Consider the following 24537-nt stretch of genomic DNA (forward strand, 5'->3'; position numbering starts at 1 on the left):
CCAATTTTCTCTATTCCAATTTCAAAGCCACAGCTAAACCTACTAGCTTAACTAATATAAATTTGAAACTTTATTAAAGACAAGTAACAGTAGTTTTCAGGTAAATACATTATATAAAGTAATCCAATGTAAAACACTGGATAGTCTTCACTGTATACATTTAACATTGATTAATCCTTATTAAATGTACAAAAGTTGTTCAGTCAAGAGCAGTGACTCATTTTTTGTCTTTTGTGGTTTGATTAACATTAAAAACAGACACCAGCAGAAATATTAGGTTTCTGTCAAGTTAAAGGTGACATATTATGACCCTTTTCACAAGATGTAATATAAATATATTATGTCCCCAGAATGTGCCTGTGAAATTTCAGCTCAAAATACCCCCCAGATCATTTATTATAGCTTGTCAAATGTGACCCTTTTTGTTTTTGCCCCTTGTGAGCAAAAATGCTCTGTTTTTTTGTGTGCGCCTCTTTAAATGCAAATGAGCTGCAGCTCCGCCTCCGTTCAAAAGAGGACCGATCCTTTACACCAGAGCCAAATAGACCTTATGCACCAGAGAAACGAGGGCGCCGCCATCTTTAGAATATTGTCTTTGAACTTCCGGTTTTGCGTTCGCTCTGTATATTTCTATGGCATCGCTGTCCAGGAGTAATTAGCTGGTGAAGTTGATTTACTTATTGTAGAGTTAACGGAATTCATCATGAGCATTGTAATGTTTATCTTAAGCATTATAAAGCATGTGTCTTAACAAATGGACCTTGGAATTTTTTTAAACGAGCCGTTCATTCATAACTACGCAAGATCGCTGTGAAAATACAGACCGGGAGTCAAAAGACAACGAGCTCAGCGCTGAAAAGGGGCGTGGCTACATAAGGTCTATAGAGATAGGCTGGATCTCAAACGGCACACTTCATGTGGACTCGCGGTCTCGTGGCCTTAAATTGCACGTGTTCGCCAAGTGTACGAGTCCGTAGAATGCCCCTTTCGGCATTTCAGCGCTCAAAAGTGTGTTTGCGAACGCCGACTTTGTGCCCTAGATGCGGACTTTGGCGAAGCACGCACTTTCGACCCTCCACACAAATTACCTAGCCAGGAATCAATGCGAACGCCCAATCAGATAAATGAGGGGAGGAGTTTGAGTTTCGTGGCTGTTTGACTTTCGATGACATGATGTCATCAAGCTTGTCCCAAAACACACTCTGGCGTGGACTTGAGGCCAGCGCCCCCTAGGGGTGCACTTCCTGACGTCAGCGAGTGTGACCTCGGAGGGGTCCACAGGGCCGGTGCGGTGAAGTGTTGAGTCTCAGCTTAGGACCCCAGGAGTATGCCTGATCTAAAGCTGTGTAAGTTGATGTAATCAATCAAACTTTAATTAATGTAATAATCGTTTATTTTTATACTGATTATTTATATAGTTAAAGGGAAAGAAAAAACATGTTTAGGTATGTTTTGCGACATTGTTGATTGTTATTAAGCTAACTAAAAAAACACCAAAGACGAGAAATGTACAATTTCACAATCTATAGCTTCGGTTAAATACTAGTATGTGAAACTATAGTAAGTTAAAATATACTAATGGTCGTTATAATGTTGTTCAAACGACTTATGTAATTAAGTGATATCTGATTTATAACCAGGCACTAAAGCGATTACCCATAAAATGTGCTTTGAACCAATGGGATTGCTTGGGTCCTAAGCTAGGACTCATCTCTTCAGTGGAACTCAACACTTCACCACATCTGATTGTGTCCTTTGGGATCCAGCCAAAGAGTTGCGACAACGGAAGTTCAAAATGCTTGGTCGTCGCGTGATTTGCGTAGACCTCAGATAGTCCCAGGAAGTGCTTCGGCGCTCAAATCGATGGGGTGAGGCTGGATCCCATAATATATTAAACATAAAATAGACAGGTAATAGTCAACAAAAACACAATGCCTAAAAAACTCCACCCATACGTTTTTGCTTACTCAAATATCCAATCTAAAATAAGGATTTTTTTTTTCCGTTATTGCACATAGGGGATAAAACGGATATTAATTTTACCACTTCCACCCATCACTGTCACACTCCCCAATGTTATAATTAACCCCTGTTTAGAAGCATTTTCCTCTAATTACACAACAAAGGATAAAACTGGATTAATAGAATGGGTTTAACCATTAATAGGCTGTTTGTGGTTTGTTATGTGTAACTAACTTTATCCAATGACCTATCTTTTATCTGATAACGCCCCCTAAAACTACTAATTTAGAGAGCAATAATCAACTAGCATGTTTAAATACACAAGTTAGTTTGATTCAGATGTACTGATAATATACAATCTTATTCTTTAAACGTCTTACCTTTTAAAAGTGCATCACAAATGGTTTGTTTGGCTCACTTTTTGACATGTTTGCAGAGAAAGGTTTACCAAAACAAAGTTACTGGGCATCACTTTTCACGTTTTCTGGGTTGGTAGATGCACCGGGGACCCAATTATAGCACTTAAACATGGAAACAGTCAGATTTTCATGATATATCACCTTTAAGACTAATGCTTGTATCCAATACTGATACTGGTACATCTTTCTCAACTGTTTACGTTCACTTAAGCCATAACCGGAGATGTTTACTATACTCACCGAGACGGGTACTGTTGACACATTTTTTTTTTATTTGTCCGTTCAAGTGCAAGAAGACGTGAAAGAGAGCTCAATTCAGTTTTTGTGTCTAAACTACTCACACAGCGCATAATTAACAAATTGAGTTATCTTTCGTGTCTTCTTGAATATTTAAATTCTCTAGACTTAAACTCTTGTGACGATGCAGTGCTGGCCTGTTAACTGGCCCGGGCATCCTTCATGTTTGTTTGCTGAAAGTCTGATTGGCATGTTGTAAATAAGACAACATCTGTATAGCGGGTATGCGCGAGACTTCTCTGTCGGCTGGAGTGACTGCAGTTAAGCCCAGTGAGTGGCAAAAAGACTGCGCGCCAGAATTTGTGTTCAGCGTAAATGGCGCCAAAAAACACACCTAAAATGGGCTGGATGTCAATATCCATGAATCACGAGATCTTTGTATAGAAGGAGGAACAATATCGAGTCCAACCTTTAGTTTAAACTGATAATTGTTTGTTTTACTAGCGTTTTCGCAAATTCCCCTATTAAATCCACTTATGCAGCAGGCTCTTTTGCCACTCAGTCCGGCTGGGGGGGCGTATTCTGGCGGGAAAGTGACATCAATGCATATCCTCTTGTTTTCGGATTTGAAGATTTGAATCCCCATAGGTGGATCACTTAAGTTGTATAATCAGTCAAAGAAAGCAATCTCTCTATTTAGCCTTTGTATGTCGCATCAGGGGCGTCTATATGGCGAGGCAGCTCAAAAGCAAGAACCAATAAAACTGCTTCGCGCCCTGGCGTGTCAGACCCCTCCAGAATGGGTGTGGCCTAAGCCTTCAGCCTAAGACTGAAGCGATCCCCTGATCAAAGCCACATACACGTGGCGGGGGTACGACCCGCATCCAAATGCCCTTGTAAGAAGGCAAGTACACTAAATACTTCGCACAAATAGGGGTCCAGGCTCCGTGCAGCGCACCAGCCAGAAAATACCACCCATTTCTGAGCGTAGAGGCGTCTAGCTGACGGCGCTCTTGCTTCAGTGATCCTTTTCAGCACCCTTTCCGGGAGACACCCGAGTATCCGTTGAGGGGCCATACATAAAGGGCCCATGAGTCAGGACGGGGACGGTAGATTAATCGGTTTGCCTGCGTGAGGAGGTCTCTCCTCAGCGGAACCGGCCATGGGGCTGTTTCCAGCAGCTGTGCCAGCTCGGAGAACCATGACTGGGTCTTCCAGAGAGGTGCTATTAGTAGCTCTGCACACTTGCTCTTCCTGATCCGTTCGATGACCTGTGGTAACATCGTGACCGGAGGAAATGCATATAGCGGGCGGCTCGGCCAATCGTGGGCAAGCATGATTGAGAAAAATTTTCGGCAATGAGCGTTGTCTTCTGAGGCGAAGAGGTCGACCTCTGCCTATCCAAAGATGCTCCATATTAGCTGAACCGTCTGTGGGTGAAGAGACCATTCCCCTGGGGGAACACTGTCTCTGGATAACATATCCGCACCCTGGTTCAGAATGCCTGGCACGTGCACCACCTTTAGGGAGCACAGGTTGTGCTGAGACCATAAAATTAGTTTTTTGGCCATGGCGTGCAGTTTGCTTGACCTGAGAACACCCTGGCGATTTATATAGGACCAGGACCTGGTGGCCTTTTAAGTAGAGGAGAAAGGCTTTCAGCGATAGAGCAACTGCTCTCATCTCCAGACAGTTTATATGTAGGCGCTTCTCCAAGCTTGACCATATGCCAGAGACGGGCCTGCCCTCGTAAAGGGTCCCCCAACCTAGGTTGGAGGCATTTGTCGAGATCACCCTTCTCCTCGTAACCACACCCATACTCACTCCTGACTGATACCAGTCGTCTGCTTTCCAGGGAGCCAGGGCTCGGAGTCAGGGGCTACCCCCAGCTGGTTCACTTTACCCCCTTGATTTCTCTGGTCTGTCTCAGTTTACCCCTAAGCTGGGGTAAAGTGAGACACAAGACCACTTTTTAAAAAACAATCATATTTTCACTGCCCTTCACCCTAAATACATTCTGATAATTTCCATTGCTAGGAAACATCCTGAATTAATGGGAAATGTGTAAATTTTAATGATATATAATTTTAGCTCGCTTAGAGGAGAGCAAATGTAAAAAATGTCCTACTTTACCCCACTCTCCCCTACGGTCAAGTGCGAGATAAGATGTAAATAGCTAAACTTATAATTTCATATTTGACCTTTTTTTTAGGTCATAAATGTTAAACGAATGACAAAAAATAATCAGGCAAACTAATATAGTTTGTCTAATTTCACCATTTTGAACTGAAAATAGGCCTATGTAACTTGACTGAGGCCTATGTAATGTAATAATTAGTTTACTGTCATTGTGAGGGGACAAGAAACATTAACAAAACCGTTTCATCATGTTAGGCACAAGATTAATAATGAATGTGTACATATTGAGAATATAATTCAAATTGTAGCCTTTAGTAAATTAAAAAAGCTCAGCTTTAGGAGGGGAAGAGAAAGGGATGAAGAGACTGAGAGAAAAAGAAAGAGTGATGGAGATGAGGAGAGAGCAGGTATTGACAAATAATCTACTGTCCACTGACATGGTTTTAAAGCTATTTCTTATCCTTTTTTTGTCTTAAAAACGTCTTGAAATGCACATATCAGAGAAATAAAAAATTGAACCCCCTACCAACCTCAAATTTAAGACCTCTTTGATAATAAAGCCCTTTCTACGCCCCTCTATTAGGCATAAGATCAATAATGAATGTGTAGACTACATATTGTGAATGCATTTAATAAACTTAATTACCTAGCTTTAGTAGCTTTCAGTAAATAAACGCGTCTGAGAAAATGATTCATAGGCAAAATCAACCTATCAGTTGACCCTATGTTACTTTCTTCACTGACAGACAATAATAAATAGCCTATATCAGTCAAAGCTCAGCTTTAGGAGGGGAAGAGACAGGGCAAGATAAAAACAAAGAGAAAAAGAGTGTGATGCTGTCTGATGAGGAGAGAAAAATAATAAGCTGCCCACTGACATGGTTTTAAAGCTGTAATCCAATTTTTTTGGCCTTCAAAACATCTTAATTTATGTAGATCAGAGAAATCAAAATTTTCTCGGGGAAACCCAGAAACCCCCTATCTGCCCTACCTCACATTTGGGACCACAGTGATTATAAAACCCTGCATTTGCATGGTAATGGAACTGGTTAATAGGGAACATTAGATCCTAAAGTAAAGTGTTTCCTTTTTTTTATCATTTTTTTTAAAAATCATACCCTCATTGGGGGCTTAGCCCCCCTAAAATGAAAATCCTAGTGACGCCCCTGTGTAGCATACTGCATATCTACAACACATATGGTCGGATGTGGGCGGGGCTGGATGTGTGCAGGGCTGGATGTGGGCAAGGCTGGATGTGGGCGGGGCTGGATGTGGGCGGGGCTGGATGTCCACCGCAGGCTGAAGCGAGCCATACTTGGAGAAGTCGGATTCATGAAAGAATAGGATCTAGCTTACGGCTAGTCTCATATAGCTAACAAACTAACACATAGAATAACATTATAACTTTCAACACACTCAAATGCTATTTAGTATGATAGTGTAGAGTGTAGACCAAGTGAAAGCGCTGTGTTACCTCACAAGTTTAATTCGTCAAATAAACTGACCTGTGAGTAGTAATTCAGCACTAGTTCGGTAGAATGAAATGTCCTCATTCCTTTATATCCGCGGGACTCGCGTGTGGCGCTGATATCTGTCTCTCATTAGCAATCACTCCCTGCTTCACACCACAGTCATGTTAAAAAACATGAATGTTTTCTCTCATCCATAAACATTATTAGATCCATCAGCATGACGGCAAGTTCCATGATTCCGCTTATCACTGCGTCATCTATCTACACCTTTATTATTGTAAGAGGTTAGCGACCCCTAGTGACGACAAAAATTACACATTGTAGCTTTAAGTACACAAAAGTGGATACAGGCAATTGAGACAGAGCCCAACGTGTCATGTTGGGGATGGGAACGTAATCGGCCACCGGGATAGCTTAGCTTACAGAAATATAATTAGACTGACATTTGGACAAAATGTTTAATGCACACATAGTGTATTTTATTGCATACTGAGTGTCCCACAATTTACCCATTCGTTCCAGCCTGTATCCACTTTTGTGTCCTTAAACGCTATTTTTTTGGGGTTGACAGCTTATAAAATGTATTCCTGGGTTCGCTCGTTTGCGGTACACCTTGTCACGTTGCAGCGTTTAGACATTGTTTTGTTTTTAGTTTTTTGTGATAAGGAGACAGCTTCTCGCAATGCAAAGTCAATGGAGTCAAACCCCCCGTCCCCGTCCCCGTCTCCATACAGATGTTTAAGGACACAAGGATGAATAAATGATGACTTTATTTTTTAGTCATTTTTTCCCTTACATTCCTTACCATAGGTCTAAGTCAATATAGCCCATCAACTGTCTGGTTACCCATATGGATGTCTATTCTTCTCACTAGAGGGAGCTATAAGCACACGTCTAACATTTTATGTGCATTACCACTGCATAAACACTTAATCTATTGGCTGAATAAATGTGTATTTATTTTTGTAATAATTATAATTATCATAATTATCATTGCCATTTTTGTTGTTTTTAATTACAACTCAAGGTTGGAAATATTCTATATATTCACATTTTATTTATAATATCTGAAAGTAACCCAATGGAAGTAAAGTGTAAAGTCAATTTCCATCCTGATATAATTTGCTAAAAAATCTATATAAAAACGTTATATATCATATATTTGGCTCAATTTTCTGTTATTCTGGTTTTTATGTTGCTGTCAAGTATATCCCTGCTGTGAGCCAGGAGTGGTTGCTTGTTAAATTGATTTACTTATTAATCACAGCCACTGAAAGAACATCAGGTTTAGTATTTTGCATGAAGGTTTCATAAATCCCAATGCACTGTCAAACAGAGGAGCAGCGATATCAAAGCAAGACGTTTGATGGCACAAGCGCTCATGCAGGGTGCAGACGGGACGGCTCTGAGATCAGGAATCATCCCTGGGTTGTATGATATGTTGTTCTGGAAATACACATGGAAAAGCGTGTCAGGGAACAGCTGAGGTCAGAACAGAAACATGTATGCATGTTGTAGAGGTGTGGACACTTACAAATGAATCAGCGACTATGACTAGCTGATCAATTCTCTTCAGTGTTTGTTGGTATTGATTGATAGACGTGTCATTCCAAGTGTTCATGTACATCATATCGAGCCAGGTACTGCAAAGTTATCAAATAAAAGCCACATTATCATTAGGGCAAATATTGAGAGCTAAATACATTAAAACAATGTTTTAAATTAGATTACGCTGTATCTGTTGCTCCCATTGCAGATCCTAATGTCTGTAAATTAGGGAAGCTCACACAACTGCTCAGATTCATGGCTGGATAGTAGAAGAGGAAAGTCAGACACATCTCTTCTGAAGTCGAGAGCCCCCCCTGTGGGCAGCAAAAGAGAGTTACACATCCATACTCACCCCAGTAGTCAGATTACTTTCGTTAAGTGACTAGTAAAGTAACGCATTACTTATAAATTTACAACAAAATATCCGAATGACTTTTTGAAATAATTAATGCAGGTTACTTTATTTTACCATTTATTTACTGACACCTCTTGAGAGAAATTGTGAGTAATTGCATAGGCGTTGTGTGCGCTGTGTGAACATGATACTTGTTGTAGTTCTAAATGTGAGCATTTACTCTTCTCACTTGCACGAAAACAGATTCAGAATTCCTCAAAATAAATAAAAACAGTGAAATGCAAACTCACAATAATACACAAACCTGCAAATAACACAAATATACTTTGCGTTTAATCTCACTTTATGAACCAATGTCTTTGCTGCTGACCTTTGATGATCCAATTCAACCATACTAAGCAAAAAGGACTATAGATAAACATCACATTTGTTTTGTTTGTTTTTATTGCTGAAGTAAGTGTCCAGAATGGAAGAACAGCTGAAAGGTTTGTTTCAGTGGCGCCCTCTGCTGTACGGGCGGGAATTAGCATTTCACTTTTAGTGTGAAAGAACCATTACATTTGCCAAAAATACAACTTTTTTGTTATTAAAGTACAAACAAGGAAGTCCAGCCCAGTTGAGAAAGAGTAAAGCAAAAGTAACATAACACATTACTTTCCATAAAAAGTACTTTGTTACTATTCATTAGTAATTAGTTACACAATTAGTCACCTTTCCCCAACACTGAAACTATACGGTGCTGAATAAAAGACACTATGAGTCTCTATGTAAATGTACTAACCCATGTGAGTGTGATGCGGTTTTCAGTGTTATATGTGCACTCCACCAGCAATTTGTCACCCTGCAAGAAACAAGTTGCTTTATTTCACTTACTGCCAATACATTTATATATATATATATATATATATATATATATATATATATATATATATATATATATATATATATATATATATATATATTATAGGGATGGGCATTCGATTAAATTTTCTTAGTCGATCGTCGGGAGAATTAACGATCGACTATCGATTAATCATTAATATTTTTATATTCAAATTCATTATTTATTTTTATATTATATACTTTTTATAAATTAAAAATGCAATGAAAATACAAAAATACAGCGCGTTTTTCCTCGATTAGATCTTTATTACAAGATGATCAACTTGTGGCAGTAAAACTGGACGTTCGGTTAGGCTAAACTTGAAGATATGCGCGGCGGTGCTCGAAAGCAACGGAACCTGCAGCTGCGAGTTGGTGTTCTTAAACAGAGACCCTCGTTTGCTCCAAAATAATAAATAATAATAAAAAAATCATGTTAAACAATAACTTAACCAAAAACATAATAATACTTAGATCTGACAGGTTTTGTCAAAATGTAACTCAAAACTATCCAAGAACGGAGTCGAGAAAGAGGGTGAGAGAGATTAGCCTACCTACTGTAACAATCAATTAGGCTAGGCTACTTAACAAAGCCTCGTAAAAAATAACTAGTAACTCACATACAACTTCTACACCAGTCTACTGATTTTTGTGGAGAAAGATAAGCATGTTGATGACATGATCTGAGGTCAGACGCGACCGCAACCTGACCGTCAAACCTCGTTTACACCTTCGCCTGGATCTGCAGCGCGAGTCTCCACAGACTGCGCGCGCACCTCCCCAAACAGACGAGGCGTTTTAACTCGACGCGCTCGCCTTTGAAACACCGAATACCGCAATGACGTCATTTTTGCCGCGCTCACCTTCGCGCTCGTGCGGACGCGTCGAGTGTAAACAAGGCTTCAGTCCAGCCGCTGAAAACACCTGCTCTGAGGGGACTGACGTTGCCGGGATGCACAGGTACCTCCGCGCTAACTTGACCAGCCCGGGGAACACGTTCACTTTCCACTCACACTACGCAACGCAGCAGCATTAGTTTAATGATAATCGATAACAAATTAACGTGATCGACGAAATTCTTAATGATCAATAATCGATCGTCGATTAATCATGCCCATCCCTAATATATTAGTTTAAATCTTTTCGCACTTACCAACTTCACTGTCTTAGTTTTGCCCAAGTTTGTCGCTTCCTGATATTCAAAATCGTAGTTTTCATCTGCGGCTAGAAGATCAATCTGTTTTCCCCCTCTGACGAGGATAAGAATTTACAAAAATAATAATTCGTTACAGTAACTTTAGGCTATGCATCACAGAAGAAAGAAAAGCACACATTATTTTCGGGGTAGCTTTAATTCAGTTATTGATGGTTTTGACGTTTACCTGAAGTGTCCGACTCGCACCTTCCGTCCAGCCAAGTGTGTGTGCATCATCACAGAAAACACCTGAAGATCATGTGACGTCTCCAGAACCTGTCGATGACAGAACACAACAGATCACCCAGTCATCTGCCGAGTCTGCCTTTGACTGAGAGAATGTGAGTAGCTAATATATCATACCTTTGGAATATAGGCAGTGTCACACAGGCCGTACGTGAGGAAGGATTTGGCTTTGGGTGGGATGGCGTAACCCGGGGTCACGGCAAGCCCTGTCATCAGAACAGCTGCATCATGCTGACGGAGCTCAGATGTGTAATAGAATCGCAGACCCGAGTTATCAACTCGACCTGTGTAGAGAGGGATATTGTTTTACTATGTCATCATGAAATCAAAAGAGGGCGGGACAACCTGTCACTCACACGAGATCACAGCACTAGAGTGCAACACTTACTTTTTCAGCGTAGTATTTTTCCATTCTTTTTTCCCATAGGGATTACAAAAAAGTCTTTACTAAATAATTTTAAGCCATGAACCAAGCTGAGGTGAATCATAACCTTAAAATCTTTGATTTGAAGCAAAATGTATTTGAAAATCATACAAAACTACAAAGGTACAACAAGACATGTGTACTGAATGGAATAGGTACAGAAATGCATTACATTTATTCATTTAGCTGACGCTTTTATCCAAAGCGACTTACAATTGCTATATGTCAGAGGTCGCACGCCTCTGGAGCAACTAGGGGTTAAGTGTCTTGCTCAGGGACACATTGGTGTCTCACAGTGGATTCGAACCCGGGTCTCTCACACCAAAGGCATGTGTCTTATCCACTGCACCATCACCACCCATATGCAATCCCATGAAGCATTATGAGGACAGCATGACTGAATCAAAAATATAAAACTACTCATTTAAATATTGTCATTATGTATATATAGAGAGAGACAGAGAGAGGAGACCAACTCTATTATGAAATTTGGTGCTTCATGGGAGTTGGCGGAGCTAACGAGATCTTTTGGCAAATTTAGCTTGTTTTGACTCTGATTGGTGGAATTTTCTGTACAGCATCATGGGTAATGTGTTTTTCAACACGAATTCTGCAGATAAAAACTATTATTTTCAGACTAAGTTGAAATAATTCAAGCAAACGGCTTCAACAGAAGCAAATACTATCAATTAACAACCATGTAGCTTACAGTAAGGCTGTTCCCGTAGTGTTTGCATACTTTACCACAGCAGAAGTGAAATAAATGCAATATTTGCCAAATATATTGCCAAGGCTACTGTTTGAACAAGAATACAGATCGACATAAGCCTATACTATCAATGAAGTGGGGTCTGCGTTTTTTAATCAGTTTTATTTTGATAAACATGACACAATAACATCGCGACTACATGAAAAGAGTGTTTACTGTTGTAAAAAACAGATTCGTTAGCAATATGTGAGAATAAACTTGAAACTTCCTGCCAATCGTGGAACAGATGTGTCGTCATCAGAGCAACCATTCCAGTCAAAAAAGGTCATGCCCTTCACTCGCTAACTTCCCTCCGTCTGCTCACTCGGATGTACGTCATTGCTCACGTTGCATGAGCGCCCACTACTGGCGGGACCTGTGCATTCGGCTGCGTTGGAACGTGCTAAGCCCTTGCTCACTTAGAATCCACTATGGGGTTGGTTTATTATTTATTTTTTTCCCTTACGAAATTGTTTAATGCAGCATTCTATATGTATATAGGTGTGTTGTTTAATTTAAAAATATATATATATATTTCATAGAGTTGTTTGTGGTGGAGTAAATTAAACGCAATATGCGTTGACGTCACAATCATGTTGGATTGTGGTACATGGCCTGGGTTAGTACTTCATGCCTGAAGTTCACAAGTGCATGTCTGAAAGTGGACTGGAGCGCAGCCCTGGAGAAGCTGTCCTCCGGCTATTCTCGAATCGCTCTCGAGGTAGGCCTATGCTGATGGCAAAATCGTTAAAAAAATCAGTTTCCCTAAGGAGAAATTAAATGAAGTTTTTCCTTCAGGAACCTGACAGTTGCACTCAATAGCAAACCACAAAGTCACCGCCTACATTCGAGAAGCCGTTTCACTCGGATATGTCACAAATCACAAGAGGGACTATTGCAACTTCCGTTTCATGCTGACTTTAAATATTCATCACAGTGTGATATCTTACACTGTAAACCACTACTGACTGACCTGCACTTTTATTTGGGTTGTTGTAATGCACTTCAAGCCTGTAGAAAAAATCTCCAACATTTCCTCCAATTGGAAGTCCTGCCATCTCAGGAAGTTCAAACGCCTGAAAGAAATGGATATACAAATCCAAAATATTTTGATCACTCATAGACCCCACAAATGTTCCATATTAGTCATTTAAAAACGAGAAAATGTAACCGAGAGATGAAAATGTTTGATATCTGAACAGAGACTGACCCCTCCGCCAACTCCCCACACTGCCATGGTCTCCATACACTCATTGCCACTCAGTTGGGTGTAACACTGCGCTTCAGACGGCTCCGTCACAGTCGGCGGGCAGCGGTACAGCAGCAGATGATGCACGAGGTCCAAGTTTGTGATGAACGGCTCAATCTGGAGATGAAGAAAGTAAGTCAGAGATGAAGATGATCGACAGATCGGTGGATAGATCATGTGTGTGAAGTTCATAGACTCACTTACACGATAAATGTGCTGTTTGTGATCAAAAGTCGGGGCTCTCGTGATCTTGCAGTGATAGTAGGTTTGATTGGCTGGTACAGTGAACTGAAATGATTTTAAATGTAAGCAGCCTATTAAGTTTAGTGAAAGTTCACTCACTTTGTTTTCTTGCATGACTGGTGCCGAGTTTTGAGATCAACATGCAGTTACAGTAGGCTACCATTCAAAAGTTTGTGGGTCAGTATGATTTAAAAAAAGAAGGAATGAATGGGCTAATTTTATTCAGCATATTTAATACATATCAGCATATTTAATGATTTGAAGGATCATGTGACACTGAAGACTGGAGTAATGGTGCTCAGAATAATACAATAATATAGATCCGGGTAACTAAACACCCAAATATGTAACCTAATGATGATTGGCAAAAATGTATGCATTTAAGGATTAAGTAAGTTTAATGTAATTTAAGTTGAAATTACTTAAACATCCAGTACTTTCTTCTTTATAATCTAAATTATTGGCATCGTTTTTGCATTATTAAATGACAATAAATTTTAGACAAAAAGAAAAAGTAAAATTCTCTTACATTGACCATAGTCATGTCGAAATACTTGCTGTTTGCAGGAGTGACACGAGGCATGTACTTCAACAGGTTCACCTCTTTCGTTCCCCTTCGGTTATTATGGTACACGATGTCATCGCTCTGCCCGTACGCATAGATCAGCTTCATGGGAAGATTCTGATCATGCAATAAAACAAAGAAAACACTTTTTGTGATCTCTAAATGGAAAATAAGAAGCTCTTTGGCCACCTATAGAATGCAGTTAAATGCGGTTGACACTCACAGAAGTTTGCAGTGAGCCTATGTCCAAGATAACAGCTATTTGTTTGATCTAGTATTTTATGGTTTCTGAGTTAAGGAGGGTTTTTAGACGGACAGTTCAGAGCCTCCTGACAAACCGGTTAAGCATTGTGTTTATGGAGAGGCGTTCTCAGAAACACCCTGATCCCTGAGGACCGCCATCATGCGGATTCCCTTACATTGCTGGTTTTGTTTTGTCAACAATGCCATAGTTTCACCATCATTGTTTTCTGAATAAAACTGCAGAATGCATATTACATACAAGAAAGAGGAGGGTTACATGGTGTTGTTAAACTACTCTTTGTTTGTAGAGGTATAGGGGGAAGAAACACATTGTTTATGCTCACAGTGATGGGTAAATCGTTTTCATCACAAGACTCAATAGATCTCTGAAACTTCATGACAGTTTTCCCGTCAGACTCGGTTAGAAACAGGAGTTTGTAGTTCTGTTGCTGGTCAACCACAGGTACTGAATTCCCCCCAGCATGACGGTCCTGAACAACAGGAAAACAAAGATGTATGTACGCATAGCAACATGTTTTTGTCTTTATGTTTGTAGATGTACAGTTCCCAGTCCAGTTCAAACTAGTTTTATAGTTTTCAAAAGGCCAAAACACTTACAATATCAGGTTCATTTACCAACATTTACATCTATTTAGAACATCTAGTTTGGAAACAAATATCATTTAACTTATACGTCTAATACAAAAGTAGAATTTGTCTTGTCTTTGATTTTGTCACACTCAGAAAATAACTTCAAAAATATCCCAGCTTAGAGCCACTGAGAAAACTAAATAAGTTCATAATATAAAATCTTATATTTAATGAACTACATATTAATTACATATCACTATGAATCAGAATCAAGAATATAAAGAAGAGCTTGTAACTCCACTTGAAGTGAGTTATTGACAGTTATCATCAGTCTTGAATCTTGGTAATGTGAAAGACTAAAATAATTTATATAAAAGATGCTCTAACTAACTATGAAATACATATATGAATCAGAGTCCAGGATATAAAAGTATCCACTGTAAGTGACTCTGACAGTTATCAGTGTCAGTCTTTCTTGACTTTACCGTGAAGTAACTGCCTTTCGGTCCAACTCCTCCAATGACGATATCGGCTCCAGTCATTCCTCCTTTAGGGCTGAAGCCAAACCCGACCCAGCCGCTGGTGTTGACAGTGAGCTCGAACAAGATGGTGCCCTGGATCTCATCAAAGCCCCACTTCAGCCGCACATCGTGCTCGGGGTCCAGGTGTTCAGAGAAAGGCAGAAGAGGGTCTTCCTGAGCGCAGGACCACTGGGCCGAAAGCAAGAGCAGGACCAGAGATAATGGGCCCATGTTACCTTTTCAAGTCTTTGTGTAAGATGTTTGAGAAGACTGTGTACATGAGACTGCTCAGTAGTGCACTTTAACAGCGCTCTTTGTAAGCGGTCTGTAACCTCCCCTCACCTCACAGTCCTCCTCCTCTCACTCGGGTGAATCCGGTTCCACACCTGATGTTACTCTATTATTGGGGAAGCATAAAGGCTACAAGTATAGTACAAACGAGGTTGCCATCAACTATCAAAAAGCACCTTTCATGTTCTTTAGAAGTGAACAAGCAATATATACAAAAATTACTATTTATTTTGAAGACGTAATGAATAGCCAGCATAGAATTGTAGCAATAGTAATTCCTGGCTATGGCAGAGATTCATTAATAATGTTACATAAGCTAAAGTAAATAAATTTTTTTTGGTTTTGCCCTTTCAGTATCCTCTTGTCAAAGTAAAGGTGCAGCGGTCAGAACTGTAAAAAAAAAAAAAAAGGCTATTATAAAAATGAAAAGAATAGAAAGAATGTTTTAGGGAATAATCCAGGGAGTGTGTATTGTTTTTTTCACATCTCTATATTGTGGGATAGTAAATAAGTTCATATAACTGAATGGAATAAGCATAAACGTCCTGCTTGGTGCAATTTTCCCTCGGACAAATGAAAAAATTAAGATAAATTCAACTTTAAAATCGTTAAGCTACACACAATGGATATGAGTCAAGTCAAGTCACCTTCATTTATACAGCACTATTTAACAATATGGACTATTTCAAAGCAGCTTTACAGTGATAATAGGAGATTACAGTAACAGAGATTGTTTAGGCTTTAAAGCAGCTCTAGAATAAAGTTATTGTCCAGATAAAGTTAGTTTTAATTGATTCACTTCCGTCGCAACGATCATTAGTTATTAACTTAGCGGCCGCTAACACGACACTGTTCCAACAGAAAATTCTTTAATGCGACCCCGCCGCTAATTTGCATAAAACAGTGTCTGGTGGCTCTGAGAATTTTTTTCAATATATATTTCTTTCAATAATTTTTCGCTTCGGCGTAGCCACGTGAATCAGAATTATCCCGACAACGTTTTATACAGAGGTAAAGGGAAGGAGGCCTTCACAGGGGAATGACTAGTGACACTTCAGGACTGTGTTGTCGTCGTGTCCAGGCGCAGGTCCTTCATCAGATCTGGTGTGTGTGTGTGTGTGTGTGTGTGTGTGTGTGTGTGTGTGTGTGTGTGTGTGTGTGTGTGTGTGTGTGTGTGTGTGTGTGTGTGTGTGTCCTTATGTGTCCCCATAAGGATGGCAATATCTGAAATCCTTGTTCGTGTGGGGACATTTTTTGGTCCCCATGAGGAAAACAGCTTATAAATCATACTAAGTGATGTTTACTAAAAATGTAAAAATGCAGAAAGTTTTCTGTGATGGGTAGGTTTAGGGATAGGGTTAGTGTAAGGGAATAGAATATACAGTTTGTATAGTATAAAAATCATTATGTCTATGGAAAGTCCCCATAAAATATGGAAACACTACATGTGTGTGTGTGTGTGTGTGTGTGTGTGTGTGTGTGTGTGTGTGTGTGTGTGTGTGTGTGTGTGTGTGTGTGTGTGTGTGTGTGTGTGTGTGTGTGTGTGTGTCCAGGTGCAGGTCCTTCATCAGATCCGGATACGGCCTGGATCCGGCGGACTGCGGTAAACGTCGGGATAAACAGAGAGACTAATATTAGCGTAGATGCCATTCTTCTTATGATGTAACGAGTACATCAGGATTTATGGGAAGAGTTCCCGGTTCCGGCTGACCTAATCTAAGCAGCCTAACATTGAATTATAGAAGTCTATAGAGTGTTATGTGAATGCTAGGTCAAAGAGATGTGTTTTTAGTCTAGATTTGAACTGACAGACTGTGTCTGCTTCCCGGACAATGTTAGGAAGATTGTTCCAGAGTTTTGGTGCTAAATAGGAAAAGGATCTACCGCCAGCAGTCGATTGCAGGGCATCCACCCAGTAGAGGATTACAATAATCTAGTTTTGATGTCATGAACGCATGGACTAATTGTTCTGCATTTGTCATTGAGAGTATATGACGTAATTTAGATCTATTTTTTAGATGGAAAATGCGGTTTTACAGATACTATTCACGTGACTTTCAAAAGAAAGTTTGCTATCAAAGAGCACACACACACACACACACACACACACACACACACACACACACACACCCAGGTCCGTAACCGACGATGAGGACTTAACAGAGCAGCCATCAAGTGTTAGACGGTATTCTAGGTTATTATGTGAGGACGTTTTTTGTCCAATAATTAGAATCTCTGTTTTTTTCAAAATTTAGTAGTAGGAAATTACTAGTCATCCAATTTTTTATATCAGCTATGCATTCCATTAATTTTGTGAATTGGTAAGTTTTGTCAGGGAGTGAATAAATATACAGCTGAGTATCATCAGCATAACAGTGAAAACTAATGCCATGTTTCCTAATGATATCTCCTAAAGGTAGCATGTACAGAGTGAACAGCAGCGGTCCTAGTACTGAGCCTTGTGGTACGCCATACTGAACTTGTGATCGATAAGACATCTCTTCATTTACTGCTACAAACTGATAGCGGTCAGATAAATATGATTTAAACCATGCTAATGCAATTCCACTAATGCCAACATAGTTTTCGAGTCTATTTAAAAGAATGTTGTGGTCAATGGTGTCAAATCCAGAACTAAGATCGAGTAGCACTAATAGAGAGATACAACCACGATCGGATGATAAGAGCAAATCATTTGTGACTCTAATGAGAGCTGTCTCAGTGCTATGGTGCGGTCTAAATCCTGACTGGAAATTCTCACAGACACCATTTCTTTCTAAAAAGGAACATAGTTGTGAAGATACTGCCTTTTCTAGTATCTTTGACAGAAAAGGTAGATTCGAGATCGGCCAATAATTGACTAATTCTGTAGGATGAAGTTGCGGGTTTTTTTAACAAGCGGTTTAATCATAGCCAGCTTTAGGTTTTTGGTACGTATCCTAGTGAAAAAAGATGAATTAATGATGTTAAGAAGAGGATCTATAACCTCTGGAAGCATCTCTTTCAGTAGTTTAGTCGGTATAGGGTCTAACATACATGTTGTCGATTTAGATGAATTAACGAGTTTAGAAAATTCTTCCTCTCCTCTCCTAGCAATGAATTAATCTAATTTTTCGTCAGTGACACTACACTCCCTGATGCGATGCTGTAGTAGACGGTTGCATAGTTATATTTTTTTCCCTGATATTAGCAATCTTATAAGTGAAGAAGGTCATAAAGTCATTACTGCTGTGTTTCATGGAAACTTCTGGGCTTGAAACTTTATTTTTCGTTAATTTAGCCACTGTCTCAAATAAATACCTCAGGTTTTGTTTATTTTCTTCTAATAGGGTTGAAAAATAAGCAGATCTAGCAGCTTTTAAGGCCTCTCTGTATGCAATCATGCTCTCTTTCCATGAAATGCGAAAACCCTCTAGTTTTGTTTTCTTCCAGTTTCCCTCCATTTTTCTGGCTGCTCTCTTTAGAGCCTGAGTGTGTGTGTGTGTGTGTGTGTGTGTGTGTGTGTGTGTGTGTGTGTGTGTGTGTGTGTGTGTGTGTGTGTGTGTGTCTGTGTGTGTGTGTGTGTGTGTCTGTGTGTGTGTGTGTGTGTGTGTGTCTTTAATCTTCTTTAAGCGCAACAGAGCAACTGTGTCTAAAATGCTGGAAAAGAGAGAGTTAAAAGTTTCTGTCGCAATATCGAGTTCTTCTAAGCTATCTGGGATGTTGAGATGATGAAACTGATCAGGAAGATTATTAATAAAGCGATCTTTAGTGGCAGAAGTGATAGGTCTAACATATTTGTAACACGGAGTCGGCTTTGCAGCCTTGGCTAAATGAAGTTTACACGAGACTAGGTAATGATCTGAGATGTCATCGCTCTGCTGCAGAATTTCAACAGCATCAACATTGATTCCATGTGATAATATTAGATCTAGAGTATGATTACGACAATGAGTAGGTCCTGACACGTGTTGTCTAACTCCAATAGAGTTAAGAATGTCTTTAAATGCCAATCCCATTGCATCTTTTCCATTATCTACATGTATATTAAAATCACCAACAATTAGGACTTTATATGCAGCCAATACTAATTCTGATAGAAAGTCAGCGAATCCTTTGATAAAGTCTGTATGGTGCCCTGGTGGCCTGTATACAGTAGACAGCACAAATCTCAAAGGTGATTTATCATTTACACTATATATTGTTACATTAAGCACCAACACTTCAAAAGAATTATATTTAAAACTAGACTTCGCAGTAATTCTGAAAATATTACTATAAATTACAGCAACACCTCCCCCTTTGCCTTTCAGACGAGGTCCATGTTTATAACAGTAATCTTGCGGGGTGCACTCATTTAAAGTAATGTAATCGTCTGGTTTTAGCCAGGTTTCTGTCATACACAGAACATCTAGGTTATTGTCTGTAATCATATTTGTTACTTTTATAATAATGTAACTCAGTTAATAACTCAGGTACTATTTGTGAGAAGTAACTATAACTACTTTTTTTTAAGTAACATGCCCAACACTGCATATAATGAACAATAAGTGATTTTGAAGTAAGGGATCGAATATTCAGCAACCCGAACTTTATCATTTGTTCATCCGTATTATATCTGTTTTTTATTTGTTGAATATCAATAACATTTTGACCCTTAGATGGGTTTGGAAGTTTTTTGTATTTCCTAATTCGGGCAACAGACACAGTCTCTATATGATGATATCTAGGTGAAAGAGTCTCTATGTGATGGGATTTATCTGATTTATCTGAGGGATCGTTTGGTTAAACTAACGAAATGTAGCAATGTTCAGGGGAGGAGGCGGGAACCGGCGAACAATCAAATAAACTTTATTTAAAATAAAACAAACAAACCAAAATACTGCCAGCAGCCCCTCGCGGACGACTACGGGGTTACCGGGGTACCGAAAATATACATAAAGAACTGGCAGCAGCCCCTCGCGAACGACTGCTGGCTAAAGTAAAATACAAATACAAAAACCAAACTCAACTAAAACACAGGCCTGTTCCTCTCTCGATCATCAACGTCGTCGCTCCTCCTTTATGCTTCCGCTCCTCCGTGAGAGATGCGAGACCGGTGTGCTTCACAGGTGTTGCTCACTCGCGCCGTTCTCTCACGTCCCTCGGACGTCCTGTTCACAACACGAAACAATGAAAAACATCAAAGAGATGGATTAATACGAATAAATATATTCATAAGTAAATAAATAAATATTTTGTAGATTAAACATTTGATCAAAATGTAATTAATTTAATTAAAACATTAAATTATTGTAACGTTTTTTTTAATTTGCAATTGCTTATGGACCAATTACCTTTTTTTGTAATCTTATATATTTATAATATTATAGCCTATATTATTTGAAAACAGGAAGAGTAAATGGCCATAATGTATCATGAAATCAGTCACTTACAGTTTGGACAGGGCCTGGTTAAAAACAGACAGAATACATTACAAATTAATACAAAATATTACTGCCCTAAAAAAGTATGCAGCTCATTTTCTACTTTATTGTCTACGTTTGCTGATGGCTCTTCTGCGCGTGTGTGCATCATTAGTCAAGAAGTGCAGAAGAAATACCTCTGTTTTCCACTAGACGGCTCTATGGACATGTCTAAAGTTTATTTATGAATAATGTAGCCTGAATGATCTCCACTAACGAAATCGGGCGGTAAATGTGGCTTGTGAAAAATGTTTTCTTTCTTCTTCTTCCTCTTCTTTTTTGTTGTTGTCAAAGGTTGTGTTCGTCGAAGGAAGACTGTGCACGCATCTATCTGTCTATCTAAAAAAAACTTTATTAAACTTCTTCAAATAACAAACATTATCATTGTTAGACGAAGGCAATACAACACATTCAAGCAGCATGCATTGAAATAAAGTAAAGTAAATAAATATATATATAAAAAATTATATCATTAATTAAAAATAAATAACAAAATATAAGCAACGCCCATTTTAAGAAAACGACCTTGTAGCCCACTGGCTTTCTAAACACTTCCCCCCGCTGTCGTGTATTTGTGAAATATAGCTAATTTCCACTCAGTGTTGCCAGATGTACCATAATTATCGTATTTGTACGATAATTTTGACCTCTGTACGATGTACGATCAATAATGAAAAAAATCCCATAATGTACGATAATTTTAGAGTTTTCAGTCGTTCGTCCTAACACACATCCTACCGCTTCTCTCTCGGCCGCAGAATAATTTCGCAGGCTCGCCTCGCCTTCCCGCAAGCAGATACACACACACACACACACACACACACACACACACACACACACACACACACACACACACACACACAGGCACCACAGGCCCCCCCCCCCCCCCCCCCCCCCCCTCAACGAAACCAAACAATCCATCCTACGTGTTCGGATAAATGCACGTTTACGTCGTGTACGATAATTTGCTTCCAAATACGATCATTTTGAACTTCTGGTACGTAATTGGACATTTCCAATCTGGCGACACTGTTTCCACTAGAGGCCGCTGTAACACTCGGCCCGCCATTCTTAGTTTGAACTTGACAAAAACTGACGTAATCATTACTTAAAACATCTCTGGACCAAACTACTTACATTTTCTAAATGCATTTTTTAAGATTTAAACTTAAAATAAAAATGTATTTTGAATCTTTTGAGTTCTCTAAAAACGTAAAAGCTATAAAAGAGTGGCTGTGTTTAAGGACTTGGCATTTAATCTGGACTGAAGGACTCTGGAGTATTTTTGTATTTTGTTATGACAATGACAATAATTGTTAATGTTTGTGTTTTTTTTCATCTACAAACATTTAATAAAAAAAACTACTACCTACTTGAACAAAACAGACTTTGTTTTATGTATTTATGTTGTTTATTTAACATTAGCACGTGTTTAATGTTAGTTTAACATTCTTAGACTAGACATTATATGAAGTTAACCTATGAACGATATATAAAGTGAATATAGTATATTTTATATGATAACCATAACATGAAATATTTGGTGTGTTGTATGTATTATAGATAATATGTAAATATTATTTTTACTACTATTTTTAATAACACTTTTTTGCCCCTAAACACGCATTTACAGCAACAGTGGCTTTTTTTAGGGGGCTCGATCAGTTTCCGGTTTAGGGTTTTATGTGTGTGTGACACACACTCCGCTGCAGTGAAGTTGAACAGCTCAAGACTGCTGGATCTACACACACATTACCGACCCATTTCACTCGGTTAAAGTCGAACAAGAGGATTAAGTGTTATTGGCGATGTAAATAAACTAGTTTGAGAAGGATCGTTTCTGGCAGAAGAGAAATGTCTGGATGAAGAAGAAGAAGAGAGTTTATCGCCATTAAACTACAGGTTTATGTGATGACTGGTTAATGTTTGTATAATGGAGTCGAAGGTAAGGACTTGTTTGACGTGTTTTTGGTAAAGTTTGTGGCTGATCTGTCTGTTGCGTTAAGTTCACACTGGGCTTGAACTGGCAAAGTATTTCCAAACACACGCCGATAAATTTACTCTTTAACTGTTTAGAACTGTCTCAAACATCATAACCGACCAGTTCAACACTCCGAAATGATCTCAAAATGTCCTCTTTTTGTTATTTTAACGGCGTTTATGGGCTTTCTGGTGAACGTTGGAAAATATGGATCATTAAGAGTCTTGTGACATTTTTAGTGGGGTAATGACGTCATTTGTGATGCATGCTGGGATATGTAGGTAAAATGTAAATCATTCACCAAGATTAGTTAATCATAACCAACACACTAACTGGTTATCTATATAAGTGTAAACTCTCCATGGAATGTATATATACGTTAGGCTATATATATATATATATATATATATACCCTAAAAAGTCAAAATGTCAAATGTGTCTTAAATGCAGGATTGTCTTTATTATTCAACTGTTTGTTACCTAAATCATATTACTGCATTCTGCATGAGCTGTTTTTACCCTAAATTGTGAGGGTTTGACATTGTTCCAGTTTTTCATAGCTTTATCTTTTAGTTTCACCTTTTCTTTTAGTTGTAATATAATCACCTTAATTTAGCCCTTAATTTACTGTCTATATGAGGATGTTTCTAATGACGGAGGGATTCAGACACACTTCTGCTGATTTATCAATCCCGCCTTTATGAATTTCGATGTTATTTGATCCCTATTCCTCATGTTACTTCCTCCTTTTGTCTTGCACATCATAATTTCTATTTATCATCACTTAGTTTTCTTCTTGAAGACTTGTTGTGATAATGGCCATGGACATTTGACAATTGACATCATTAGTGGTCCATCATCACTGGCCGCCTTATAGCTTTATTTAAGAGATGCATTTGATTTGCATCAGAAGTGAAGTGTCTCTCACACACAGACTCTCTGTGAGCTTGTGAATCCCTACAGAGAGAGACCCTGTAATACAGACTCACTGTTTGCTGTTATAGCTTCAGGATGTGTGTGTTTCTGTGTTGGCTCTGTGTGTGTTAGAATAACGGGAGCTTTGTAGAAAGTGTTTTTCCCCTCTATGTGTGGTGGAATGATTCTGTTTTGTGATCATTTGAATGCTTAGTTTTATCACAAAAACATGCTCTAGGCCTATATAATTCTGTTCTGCAGTTCATTACCTTATGGATGAATCTTATTTCTTTTTTATTTATTTATAAGGACAGCACACATTAATCAACGTTACTGTAAATGTGCCAGTGTTAGCCTACTGGCTAATTTTCAACTGCAGTCCTTCGGCAAGATGTTTTTGAAACCTTGAAAATGATAGAATATACAGAAAGTACATCAAGACACTATAAAAATAACAAATAAAACAATTTTTACAACATAAAACCAAACAAAACATTAAAAACATCATTGCAGTTACTGTAGACACCATTTAGACACAGCCAGCCATGCAAATAACTCAAAGCAACAACACACAGCTCACTTTACATGCAAACATACAGGACAACAATAAGCAGTATACATAAAATAAAACACATCAATCATTATGTTGGTCTTACTGAGCTGTGCAAAGCGGGCAGAGGACATGGGACACGTCTGCAGCAGTTAAATAGCAACAATCATTATAAATAAAATGTGCATTATAGTATTTAGTTTAGAAATGTTCACATGTTTGACTTTTCAATAGCCAGGCCTTAAGACTTTGTGTGAAAGTATGGCGGGTGTTACAGGTTCTTATTTCAGTTGGTATGGTGTTCCGTAATTGAGAAG

General features: G+C 38.8%; 2 protein-coding genes across 6 annotated transcripts in view; one reads left to right on the plus strand and one right to left on the minus strand.

Annotated features, from left to right (window-relative positions):
• Positions 1 to 6982: 6982 nt before the first annotated feature.
• On the minus strand, positions 6983 to 21568 carry LOC143730736 (DBH-like monooxygenase protein 2 homolog). 2 transcript variants are annotated; one of them, XM_077221307.1, is made up of 16 exons: positions 21513 to 21568; positions 20322 to 20462; positions 15382 to 15436; positions 15004 to 15228; positions 14272 to 14418; positions 13649 to 13801; positions 13081 to 13164; positions 12838 to 12993; positions 12601 to 12703; positions 10573 to 10739; positions 10397 to 10485; positions 10168 to 10264; positions 8914 to 8973; positions 7961 to 8091; positions 7764 to 7872; positions 6983 to 7675 (listed from the first exon to the last, which is right to left on the minus strand). In XM_077221307.1, the coding sequence occupies exons 4-16, from the start codon at positions 15058 to 15060 to the stop codon at positions 7538 to 7540; spliced, it is 1491 nt and encodes a 496-aa protein (XP_077077422.1). In that variant the 5' UTR covers positions 15061 to 15228; positions 15382 to 15436; positions 20322 to 20462; positions 21513 to 21568; the 3' UTR covers positions 6983 to 7537. The 2 variants fall into 2 exon arrangements, with proteins under 2 accessions (XP_077077422.1, XP_077077421.1); XM_077221306.1 differs by lacking the exons at positions 15382 to 15436; positions 20322 to 20462; positions 21513 to 21568 and having other exon boundaries at positions 15004 to 15358.
• An 841-nt stretch (positions 21569 to 22409) lies between these two features.
• The window catches only part of snx9b (sorting nexin 9b), a 33619-nt gene continuing 31491 nt past the window's right edge, over positions 22410 to 24537 (plus strand). For 2 of the 4 annotated variants that reach the window (XR_013200594.1, XM_077221304.1), the window contains exon 1: positions 22434 to 22719. Coding sequence is in view for 2 of the 4 variants with exons in the window: in XM_077221304.1 (XP_077077419.1) it covers positions 22708 to 22719 (12 nt within the window). In the remaining 2 variants the exon portion in view is untranslated. Of the gene's footprint in view, positions 22720 to 24537 lie in introns of all 4 variants that reach the window. The other 2 variants (XM_077221305.1, XR_013200595.1) reach the window with 2 other exon arrangements.

The sequence above is a fragment of the Siphateles boraxobius genome, unplaced genomic scaffold (genome assembly GCF_051911475.1).
Source record: "Siphateles boraxobius isolate OS27281-9 unplaced genomic scaffold, OSU_SipBor_1 80, whole genome shotgun sequence".
Taxonomy (NCBI): Eukaryota; Metazoa; Chordata; class Actinopteri; order Cypriniformes; family Leuciscidae; genus Siphateles; species Siphateles boraxobius.